General features: G+C 32.4%; 1 protein-coding gene across 12 annotated transcripts in view; it reads right to left on the bottom strand.

The window, feature by feature from the left end:
* ZNF280D (zinc finger protein 280D) overlaps positions 1-12,760 on the bottom strand; it is a 125,913-nt gene that overhangs the window by 67,657 nt on the left and 45,496 nt on the right. For all 12 annotated transcript variants that reach the window (XR_002344724.1, XR_001306182.2, XR_002344729.1 and 9 more), the window contains 4 exons: positions 7,378-7,601; positions 3,811-3,968; positions 2,649-2,749; positions 1,263-1,409 (listed from right to left, as the gene is read on the bottom strand). Coding sequence is in view for 7 of the 12 variants with exons in the window: in XM_021094794.1 (XP_020950453.1) it covers positions 1,263-1,409; positions 2,649-2,749; positions 3,811-3,968; positions 7,378-7,601 (630 nt within the window). In the remaining 5 variants the exon portion in view is untranslated. The remainder of the gene's footprint in view (positions 1-1,262; positions 1,410-2,648; positions 2,750-3,810; positions 3,969-7,377; positions 7,602-12,760) is intronic.

Here is a 12,760-nt window from a genome sequence, read left to right as displayed (position 1 = left end):
CAGAAATAATACATACTATATTCCTTTGAGAGATTTACAATGTCTATTAGCATACTGAAATCTCTGAGGAGTCCTGTTTTAAAAAAAATAAACTACTTAATTTTATAAATCTAGGCATTTACCAAATTCATTTATCAGTAGCAATTGAGGGGGGTGAGCATCTATTAACAACTGATGGAACATTGCTGGGGATACCTAGAATAGAAAGATCTTGCCAGAACTTCTCAAGGATAGGTAGCATTCCAGTCACAACATAGGTGATCCCAAATTCATTTGTAAATTCTACTTTTATGATCTTTCCCAATGACAAACCACAAGTAGGTTTCATTATTATCTAATGACTGGAATGGAAAGCAAAGTGAGCACCAATGCTGAATAAATTGACATGCCAATTTAATCAATAAGAGGACAATGTAATGAGCTAATCAGTGAGGTGGCAAAACTTGATTTTATGATCAGATTCAACAAATCCACTGATTTTGATTTGAAAAAGGCACTGTTGTTGCTCTTTCAAGAACATAAGATCAGGAACAGTGTTCATAAAATTTTTCAGCCCAAACAAAGGATGATTTAATTGCTTAAGGAAAACAACCAGTAAGTATAACATCATACTTAAGAGAAGGGTACATAAGCACTAATATTGCATCCCAAAAAATTATGCAGCAGAACTGCCAGAAGTCATCCACAAAACAAGTTATGCACTAAATATAGTTCTTTGGCAGAGTCCATAAATCAAAGAATAAGTGTCATTACTATTTCTTCTATCACTGGCAGCTATAAAAAACCGCCCCTGATCAATGATGTCAACATGTCTTCTTATAATATAGGTGCTAAAAATGCAAATACAGTTTGAAGAGAAAGACGAAAACAAGATTGAGTCCTCAATCTTTCCTTTATCAGTTCAAACTCTTCTTTTCCTCTGCTCCTGATACTTACCTTTGAAAACATCCCCATACCCATTCTTACCCTCTGAAATATCCGATTATTTGGATATTCCTCCACTCTTCTCTTTTTTTCCTCCAATCCAAGGTTTCCTATTTTTAACTATCTTTCAGAATTTTCATGTATGAGCCACATCATTACCAGAAAGGAAGCAAGGAAAGGAAGTAGAAGTTTCACAGGTAATTCAAATTAATTGGAAATTAATTATGTCATTTGAAACAACAATGCTTCTCTTGCAGAACAAATCTAGTTAATGTTGTAACACATAATCTATCTTTCCCCTGAAACAATAGGAATGAATAAGAACTAAGAAATCTCACCTGATGCTTCATATAATGATGCATATAGGGTGTTGCAATTTTAATAACTTTGAGGCAAAATGGACACAGCAAGTTCTTAGTGTTTTCATGGGATGTCCTAAAATGAGTTTCTACATCAGAAAATGATGATGATCTATAATTGCAAACCTATAAAAAAAAGATTCAGTTTAACCTGATTATTTCATAATGATATCCAATTTGAAAGTAACAATGATAAGTTATTTGTTGAGAAGAAAAACATTCTACAGATTCAACTCTGATGCCTACAAAACCAAGAATCCCACTAATGCAAACACCAAAAAACAATGTTTGAGACTGAAGCTACCTTTCAAAATTTAGGGGTAGCTTCCAAAACATAACTAGATACTCTTCTTTTTATGAGATACTTATTATCCCCAATCTTGACTTGAATTTTCAAACTCTTGACAACCCTTGTTCTATAAAGTTCTTTCTGTTATATAAAACAGCATCTTCCTTTAGATTATAAAAGGTCTCCAGGCTATGTCAGTAATAATTTATTTTTAATCTTACTTTCCTATTCCTCCAAATTCTAGAAAACTACTAGTCCCCAAAGCACATGGTAGGGTTCTCTGAACTAAAAGCATTTCATATTTTCCTATATGCCTATAATCTTCCATATATGGTTAAGATAAGTCCGTATTTGTCTTTCTGCAACATGGTTTTCTTTGCTAGTACAGGAGTGGGCAAACAGGGGCTTCTGGGTCAGTTCCAACTCTGCTGACCACAATAACAGTGTATGAATTATGCCAAAGGCAGACCTCTTACTAATAATTAATTTTCAAAAGAGATTTTAATTTGAGTAACCAATTTCATCTAAATGATTAGAAAAATAGGAGTTCCAGTCATGGCTCAAGAAACGAATCTGACTAGTATCCATGAGGATGAAGGTTTGATCCCTGGCCTCATTCAGGGGTTTAAGGACCTGGCATTGCTATGAGCTATGGTGTAGGTCGCAGGTGTGGCTTGAATCCTGTATTGCTGTGGCTGTGGTGTACGATTCAACCCCATATGCCATGGGTACGGCCCTAAAAAAGCAATAAATAAATGATTAGAAAAATAAAAGAATATATTTCATGGCACACAAAAATTATATGAAATTCAAATTTTAGTGTCCAAAGTAAAGTTTTATTGAAACCCAGTGACACCCATTCATTTACTTATTGTTGATGGCTGCCTTTGTGCTACAATGGCAGAGTTGATTAGTTGCAACAGAGAACATATGACCCCCAAAGCCTGAATATTTACTATCTTGCTCTTTACAGAAAAAAATTTGTGAACACCTGGCCTAACAGGTTTAAATTTTACAACTAAAACTACAGATAACAAAAAACCAAACAATACATATACAATAAAATATGTGTATACCTGGCAAATATATGGCATTTCACCAGGTTTATGATTGTCCTTCATATGTTGTAAAAGAATATGCTCTGTTTCAAATGATAATTCACATATTTTGCAAATGGCTAAAAGTGGGGAGAAAAAAAGACATTACACCATTTTAAGATATATATATACACACACACACAGAGTATCAAAACATTATGTTATACACCTTAAACTTAATACAATGTTACATATCAATCACACTTCAATATCTTTTAAGTATCCTCTCCAAGCAAACAAACAAAAATACACACACATTTCATTTTGTACATCTGTATCAACAACAACAATGGTAGAACTGATGGTAGTGGCAGCAGTGAACAGTTCCATAGCTGTTAACTATGCACCAAGCATAGTTCTAAGCACTGTACCTACATTAGCTCACTTAACTCCCATGAAAACATTATGAAGTGGGTATTTCTATTAAACTCATGATTCAGATATTAAGTGACTTGCCTGAGATCACATGACGATCACATATTAGGAGGAAGAGCTGGAATTTGAGCCCAAGCTGTCTTGCTCCAAAATCTGTGATTTTAACTACTACTGTGTTTACTTTCTTATTCAGGTTTAAATGAAGGACAATGACTTCGTATTTGAAAACTATGACCTTAGGCTTCTAATTTAGCCCCCAAGATATATATATAATGCACAGGTTATTAACCTTAATGAATTTACAAGAGAGACTTTAATTTTAGTAACTAATTTTATTTGAAAGTTTATAAAGGTTAAAACTTTATTTTTTCAGAGTTCCCATCGTGGCTCAGCAGTTAACAAACCCAAAAAGCATCCATGAGGAAGCAGGTTCGATCCATGGCCTTGCTCAGTGGGTTAATGATCTGGCACTGCTGTGAGCCCTGGTGTAGGTCACAGACATGGCTTGGATCCTGCATTGCTATGGCTCTGGCATAGGCTACTGGTTGCAGCTCCAATTCAACCCCTAGCCTGGGTACACCTCCATATGCCATGGGTACAGTCCTAAAAAGACAAAAACAAAAATAAAAAAAACTTTACTTTTTCAATTTTGCTCTCAAATTCCAAAGTCTTATTATTATTTTTCTAACATGCTTGTTCAGGTCTTCTCAGAGTTTATACCACTAAAATCAACAATATTCAATACTTAAATGAAATTATAACTTACTAGAAAATTCATGGGGTGTGTGTGTACTTTCAATGTGACACTGCAGTTGAAATGGTGTGGGAAACTGACGATAACAGTGCTGGCAGGTGGTGTGGTTTTCCCAGCTTTCACTGCTCTGCTTCTCAAGTTCCAAATGATGTTTCATGTGGTTCATAAACCTATAAATGATTGTCAACAGGTGCAAAAATTCAGATTTAAAAAAAAAAAACTCACAAATAAGTACTTAAATCTAAATCTTAAAATTACACATATATTATGGAAAATACAATCTCAAAAGGCTTAAAGTCCTCTAGAAAAGTGTGTACTTTAAATAATCACTTTCATTAAGTAGCTAAGTAAACATCACTTCATCTTTGTTTTAAAATAAATTATCATTAATTTGAAATATCCTAATTTGCTCTCTTAATCATTTTTTATTAAAATTTTTTAATGAAAAAAACAGCAAGTTTCTTTTCCATACAAGAAATACTACTTACATTTTTAAATAAAATACTAAAAGGAAGGAAAGTCTACCACCAAAAGCAGCCACAGAGTCATGAGAGAAATCTTTTAAGGCTGTGAAGATATACAATAGATTCCAGCTGCTTAAAAGACAAATTACTAGTCTTTTTACTTGTGTCTTAGTTTCCAAATGCATGTAATAGCAATTTTAATGCCTACAATTACAAGAACCTTTTGTCTTATTTAATGATGCTGGTTTACTGTTAGCACAGACTGTTCATTTTAACTTGCAGACTTTGCCCTTTGTAAGCAACGTCCATTTTTCAGTTTTACATTTTGCTATTTCAGCTTCTCTAAAAGGCTTCTTATGAGCAGGAACTGTGACCTTCAAAAGCAGAGTGCAATAAAAATGGAAATACCTACTTTAAAAAGCTTACTGAAGCTTTTTGCTAAATTTGAAAGTAAAGTTATTCAATCAAAATAATTTTTAGACTGGGTTGACCATTAACAATTATTCATTTTGAGTCACTAAAGAAAATAAGGTTGAAACTACGTGATGACATCATCAATCTGGACAGCGATTATCATAAAGATTTTAACATTATTTCTTTTCCACACCTCTCACAACACCACTATTTAGTACAAGTTATGGTACGCTTTCTAAAATATCTTTTAGCCTTCCTTTTTTTTTTTTTTTTTTTTTTTTTGTCATTTTAGGGCCGCACCCATGGCAAATGGAGGTTCCCTGGCTAGGGGTCAAATTAGAGCTGTAGCCACTAGCCTACACCACAGCCACAACAATGCCAGATTTGAGCCACATCTGTGACCTACACCACAGCTTACAGCAATGCCGGATCCTTAATCCACTGAATGAGGGCAGGGATCGAACCTGCATCCTCATGGATGCTAGTCTGATTCACTTCCATTGAGCCATGTCGGAACTCCTTCCTTTAGTTTTAACACCAGTTCTATAAACACCTATAGTAAATCCTAGTCATGGCTGAATATTTACACAGAAAATGTCACAAGCCATCCGACTTTCAGCTTACACCTTCCAACAATTAAAATGTATCTGTATAAAGTAATCTCTTAATTAGCAAGCTTTTCTTCAATTATTGTATGAGCCCCCATCAGGAACTAATACTGACTAAACTGACAAATGGAAATGAGGGAAACCAAAAAAGCAAACATCCTGCAATGACATTCACAGAATGAAATAAATCTGTTTTGGGTGACACTCAATGTAAGGAAAAAAAACAAAAAAAACAAAATAGTATGTTGACAGGGCAGAGAACAGAAATCTGAAACTATCAATTCCTTACCATCCTCTACAAACACCCAGTTTTAAATTTCAAGGTAAAGTATTATTTAATATTTACTCTCCTAGTTTTAAATGTCAAGGTAAAGTATTATTTAATATATATCAATTCTTTGGTTATCAACTGTTTTCCATTAAGGTTACATTTACTAAACCATTAGTATTTCAAAAAACACTCAACTCTCAGATGTTAAAAGATGCTGTTTGCTTAAAATTTCTATATATTATGATACTCTAGAAATACGTAACTAGTATTCTGAAACAATTATAAAAAAGAAACTTTTTACTTTTTTAACTCATATGTTTAATATTAATGTGTTAATCTCAAAGGAAAATCCAAAAACCTACTGTGGAAACATCATATCATATACATAATACTTAAGCATAATAAAGAACTAAGTAGGTGAACTATATTTCTATGCATTTTACTATATTTATCAGCATGATTTTTGGTGATTTTACTATTAAAACTGTAAAAATATTGGAAACAGGAGACAGGATTCTGTAATATTGTTTCAGTGTTTTATCACAAAGTACAATATCCCTTCTGTTAAACTACTTGGACCATTAGCTACTGCTGACTGTAAAAGGTCTGATAAAAGGAGATAAATGTGAAAAGTCATATGAAATAATGTATGTAAAAGAATTTTTTAAAACTTTAAAGCACTACGATAAACAAAATAATTGTTATAGGAGTTTGTCGCAGTGTATTTCAAGGTTTCTTAATATGTTTCTTCTTGGACCCAAGAACTCACTGGAAAATAAAATAAATGCTGGGCCTAGAAGTAACCTACATGTAGCTAATTACAAATAATAATTATCAGGGAAAACATAAAAAGGTATACATATATATGTTTGTACACATACACGCCTTATCTAAAGGAAGGACACTGATATCTGGAATTTACTTTGAAATGCATGAAAGAAACCCAAATAGTTTGAAAGAAGGATGAATAGATACATGCTAAAGCAAGTACAATTAAGTGTTAATGGTAGAATCAAGATGATAACTAAACAAGAGTCCATTATAAAATATATTAAACAATGCCAAATGCTGAAAATTTTTAAAATAAAATGATAGAAAAACCTTACCAACTATAAATTCAAGCATATAACCAATGAAAAATATCCATCAATATATCTTTTTACTTTGCTTTTGTTACTAAATCATTTATTTGTAGGAAGACAGCTACTAACATGCCATTACAAAGTATAACTCCTAAAATTTAAAGTATACATGTATGAAATTTTCAAAATTCCACTGAAATTAAATCTCTCATTTTTAAAGGGGTTAAAATTTAAAATTAAAGCAGTCATGTTTCTTAGAATTGAGACTTTGCTAAAGAAGACTCATTTTCCTGCAACGTAAATGTTCTAAAAATTATAAACATGAATTGAAAGATTTGAGCATTAAGTAAGATTAGTATATGAGGTCAAACTTGAAAAAACATAAGTGGTTCTTCCTGTGATATAAAGAAAAATAAAATTCAAAGGCAGCTAAAAATGAAAATTATCTCATGAAAATTCCTAGATCACTGATAATAAAGGGAAAATGAGTTAACTTTGTTTTATTTGAAATAGTTTGTCATTTCTTAAGTTATTTTAAAGAAATACAACTACATTTAACATCAACTCTAAAATACAAGAAAGGTCAAAAGCTTTTCAGTAGGACAATCTGCCTTTATTCTTAGTACAAAGTGTTAAAATCACCTATCTAGAATAACATTAAAAATGGAAGATAAAGATAGAACATTGATATCTGTACCATTCCAATTTTTAGGTAAAAATAAAAATGAGTGTTTACATACCTAATATTATTTTTAAGTATTTTCAAGCAACTGAAGCATTTAAAGGTTGTGTAAGTCTTCTGTTCTTCCTGGACATCTCCTTCATGTTTTCCATAGTAAAAGTCATTAACTAACATGATCAATTTTCCTTTTTCTGAATCAATAGTCTTATTTTTATTTGCTGTACTTGAAAATTCTGTTTTAGCCAGTCCCAAAAAGTTATTTATCATATCTGGACAACAGTACTGAAAGAGAACAAATAGAAGCCTTATTTATCTCTTTAAAAAATTAGATACCAAAATATGGTTCTTTGTTTATAACTAAGTCCAGACTATGTAAAGCTATGCTTGGTGATATATCTGAAAAAATATTCACCAAATGCTTGTGAATATGTATAAACAAATTCTAAAAAATTTAAACAGTAAACATCTATTATCTTTTAAAAAATTTAAAGAAAGAAAAGAAAAATCTTAAAACTAGGACTTGGCTATTGATCTAATAATTTTTCCTTACAATTTACCTTTCCAGATGTAAATATTTAATAATACTTAAATTAACTAAACATTACTCATATCCCTGCCATTACAGAGTACAGAAAGGAAGTGTTGTTTTACATGCCTGAATGTGAATGTTTAATTATCAAGTGATATTCTAAATTTCATAGCATCTGGTCGAAAGCAGACACTGAGCACTGCTAACTTGCCATTCCTTTGACTCAAAAATGTTAGAAAATGTATGGGCGAAAAAACAAAAGAAGCATCAGTTATATCTTGAAATACTGAGTGCTTAAATATTTGAAGGTGAAATTTAGATCCTCGTGAATTAAAATCAAGATGTCACATAAACTGGTTCTAATGTAAAGTACTTTCATATATGAGCCTTTTTTTTTCAATAAGATAAAACTAATTTATTGCACATATTTTTCAATTTTAGAATTTCTCTAAAGCAGTTTTACTGAAAAGGCAATCCTAGGAAGACCTGCATTGGGAAAATCACAAGTGCTTGTCAAAATGCTAACTCCTGGGCCCACTTCAAACCAATAAACCACAAAGTCTACAGCTAGGGCCCTACATCTGTATTTTTAAACAAGCCATCCATGTAATTCTTTTACAACAAAACCAACTGATAAACTCTTCCTAACCATGTTATTTAGTAAATTAGTAGCAACATAAAAAAGCTTGAAAATCCAAACATAACTCTATTCCATTTAGATAACAGCATCTACTTCCTCTCCTGCCATATTGAAATGTTAGATTATTGGTGTATCTTTCTGTGTCACATGGGGAAGCTGGGCTTTTGATGCAAGACAGATCTATAACATTTCCCTCAAATGCTCTTATTCACTTGTCAATTTTGAAACCTATAAAGAAAAACACACACTAAAAAAAAAATCTAAAACACATCCAAAAGAGGGAAAAAAATACTAAATAAAATGAACTAACAAGAAGTTATATAATTTGTGCTAAGGAGTTAAGGCTGCACCCATAGCTAAATGAGAATAAGTACATTAGTTCTCTCATACAGTATGATTCTCTGTAGTCTACAATTCTGAATAGAGTTGAAATGAAACCACAATAAAAAGAGAGAAATGAGAAAGGCTTTGCTGTTTCTCGATTCTTCTTCAGACACATATAATATTTAAGAGCTTAAAGTTAGGAAAGTCAAACTGTTATAGAGGACTTTACAAAGCTCGGTTCCTTCTTAAAAAAAAAAAATACTGTTTTTGACTTTAAGGACAAATGGAGAAAAGGATGAATCATGGTAAACCCACTAGTACTATCAGAAAAATGATTTAATACATGTGTCTTACTACATATGATGTGTACCAATAACCTTATTTTGATAGACAAAACTCCTCACTTTATCTGCAATTTTACCATAGGGATGATCTCAAACATCAAGAGGAAAAAATTATAATGCACAAAAATAACAATACAGATGAGTATCCCTAATTAGAAATGTGGATAATCTTAACATACTCAAACATTAAATCTGGCTTTCAGAACTGATTCTCTTCTGAAATCTATAAAATAATCTAAGTAATCTACATCGGAGGAGGCTTCAGGTTCATATTCTTCTGAAATGTCTAATTCATATCTAAAAAAGTTTAAGTTACTCTAAATACTCAGAAACTCATAACAGATGATCAATTGCTTGCTGTTCTTCCACTTTTTAACAAAAAATTAAGACAAGGATCAGATTTCTAAAATAAACATACAAAATTTCATTCACTGTCTTCTTTTCATCTATTTATTTTTGTCTTTTTAGGGCTACACCCACGGTGTATGGAAGTGCCCAGGCTAGGGGATTGAATCAGAGCTGCAGCTGCTGGCCTATGCCACAGCTCACAGCAATGCTGATCCTTAACCCACTGAGAAACCCGCATCTTCATGGATATCAGTTGGGTTCGTTACCAATCGGGTTCGTTACCACTGACCCACAACAAAAACTCCCATAATATCTTTTAAACAAAGTTTCAGATCCCTATAAAACAGATGAATGATAAACCATGGACAACCAAGAATGGACAAGGTACACTGAACTAGGTTGGTGGATTTAGTAATTGAGAGTAAAGCAAAATATCTTACAGAAAATATTCAAGAGGCAAAAAAGCAAGTTAAAAAATATGATCTATGCCGCAGCTGGGGCTACCTCGAATTCCCTAACCCACTGCACTGGGCCAGGGATTGATCCCACACCTCTGCAGCAATTCAAGCCACTGCACTGGAATGCTCATTAACCCAGTGCACCACAGCAGGAACTCTACTAAACTGTCTTTCAAGAATGAACTATAGTCAAACTGTTTTAAACATGAAAAAACTCAAAAAACACTGTTCTGTGTCATTTTTTTCTTTTTTTTATTCTTGAAAGTACTTTATTATTTTTTATTTTTTTAATTGTTATTTCCCCAATACAATTTTTTTTCTACTGTACTTCATGGTGACCCAGTTAAACATACATGTGTACATTCCTTTTTCACACATTATCATACTTTCAAATGATGCAACTGACAAGGGCTTAATCTCTAAAATATACAAGCAACTTATACAACTCAACAGCAAAAAAGCCAACAACCCAATTGAAAAATGGGCAAAAGACCTGAATACACATTTCTCCAAGGAAGATATACAGATGGCCAACAAGCACATGAAAAAATGCTGAACATCCCTGATTATTAGAGAAATGGGCCATTTTTGAGGAAATTACTAGAGGATGGATTTCAATCAAACAAGAGATAACCAAAGAAATCACGACAAAAAAGACTGGTGATGAACACTGAGTATATTTCCTGTGGAAAAAAATTAAAATGAATAGGAAAATAAGGTTAAGAAAACTGAATGAAAATGTTACATGCTCTGACAATGGAAAAATGAAAACTGAGAAGGGGTTAAGGGACAGTAAGTATGAGGTCAAGAAAGTTTATAGATTGCTTCAGGTATGATACCAGCACACCAAGGAGTATAATTTAGAGCTACCAAATAAAGAAGTAGAGATATGAGTGTTTTCAATAGTACAAAGGTAAACAGAATGATAATACTGATTAAAATCAGTAGGAGAGAAGAAGGTAAGGATGAGGTTAGGAATAGGAAATTTAATGCTACTTTAATCAATTTTAATAGTAGAGAATGCCAAAGGAATAGAGGACTATTGGAATTATATTAACATTAAAATTAGAAGGAAAAGGATAAACAGGAGAACAAAAATACGACTCCCCTAAAAACCCAAACTACATACATATAAAGCAATGGAAGGAAGAGAGGGAGGGAGGAAGGGAGGGAGGGCAAAAAAATTGTGACAGAACCAAGATCAAATAACTCCATCACACCAATGAAAATAAATTTAACTCAATTACTGAAACAAAAAAGATTTTCATATAGGGTCACAAAGGATCACAATACTGCCTAAATAAAGCAAGAGACGTGCTTAAAACAGAGTGACAAAAAGTTGAAAATAAAAGGATAAAGAATATGCTAGACAAACAGAAACCAGAAGAAAACAATGGTTGTGAGCCTAAAAGGCATTAAACTTTAAGGCAAAAAAGGACATTCTATAAAAATGCTAAAGAATGCATTCACAATACAGTTGTAAAAGAGATCCATCTGTATCACAAAAAACAGCAACAATCTTGAAACAAATGCAATACACTAAAGAAAATATTGGTACTGAAAGATGTGGATTGAGATGTGGTATTTTTCAATTCAACTCAATTTCTACAGAGCAAGTAGACAAAAAAAAAAGTGAAGATATAGATATCAAAATAATGTCCTTAATAATCTAGATCTGGTTAATAAACATCAAATTCCATACCCCAAAAAAGAAATAACATACCTATCTTCAAGTTTTCATGTAACATTAAATAGCCCATATACTTGTCAAAAGGAAAAAAAATAAGTCTTTGGGAGAATTTGAGCTTTTTATCTTTAAAGGTTTGAATGCCAGTTATGCCAATTAACTGACTAATAAGACAATAAGAAAAACGTCTATCTCAAAGAACTTTCTAAGGACTAAAAGGAATAATTTATTTTAAGCTTAATAGTCTGGGACTTCCTTTTGTGGCATAGTGGAAATAAATCCAACTAGTATCATGAGCATGTGGGTTCAATCCCTAGCCTCACTCAGTGGGTCAGGGAATCCGGCATTGCTGTGAGCTGTGGGGTAGGTCGCAGATGCAGCTCAGATCTGGCGATGTTGTGGCTGTGATGTAGGCCGGAGGCTGCAGCTCTGTTTTGGCCCCTAGTCTGGGAATTTCCATGTGTCAACAGATGCGGTTCTGAAAAGGCAAAAAAAAAAAAGCTTAGTTGTTTTGCACATGGTCTCATATAAGTAAATTGTTATTATTGTAGCATATTTGAATTATGGTTTAGGTAGTCTTCATTAAAAAAAACATGTCTGTGGTATAGTCATCTACTTATAATAAAAGCAAAAAACTCATTTACAAATAATCTAAAAATCAAAATTTTTTCAAAATGGAAATTATTTTAACCTTAAAACTTTAACTGATACATAAAATGCATAAGCTAGAACATGTCTCCACAATTTTATGCTTTCCTGTTCTAGAGTTGGTGACTATTCTCTAAGATGTCTTTATGATAAAATAAATATAATAAGCTAGCCACATTAAACTAAGCTTAGTTCAATAATATATCTTAAAGCTACCTTCCGCATGTCATCATTATAGAGATTCCATCATTTTTTTAAGTGCTACATAGTGTTTATTACATGAAATTTTGGTTGATCCTAAAATGAGTAGTCATAAACAATGTTATAATATGTTTTAGAAGTACAGAGACATTTTGGAAAATAGTTGCCAATCCCTTTAGGTACAGTGTATATAATATGCTACAGGTTACATACAAAACAGAAAGGAAATAAGTTTTCACCTGTTTATACAGAAAGAAAGTCA

The sequence above is a fragment of the Sus scrofa genome, chromosome 1 (assembly GCF_000003025.6).
Source record: "Sus scrofa isolate TJ Tabasco breed Duroc chromosome 1, Sscrofa11.1, whole genome shotgun sequence".
In the NCBI taxonomy this organism is placed as follows: Eukaryota; Metazoa; Chordata; class Mammalia; order Artiodactyla; family Suidae; genus Sus; species Sus scrofa.
The sequence above is the reverse complement of the archived record's forward strand: the minus strand, read 5'-3'. Positions and strand labels throughout refer to the sequence as shown.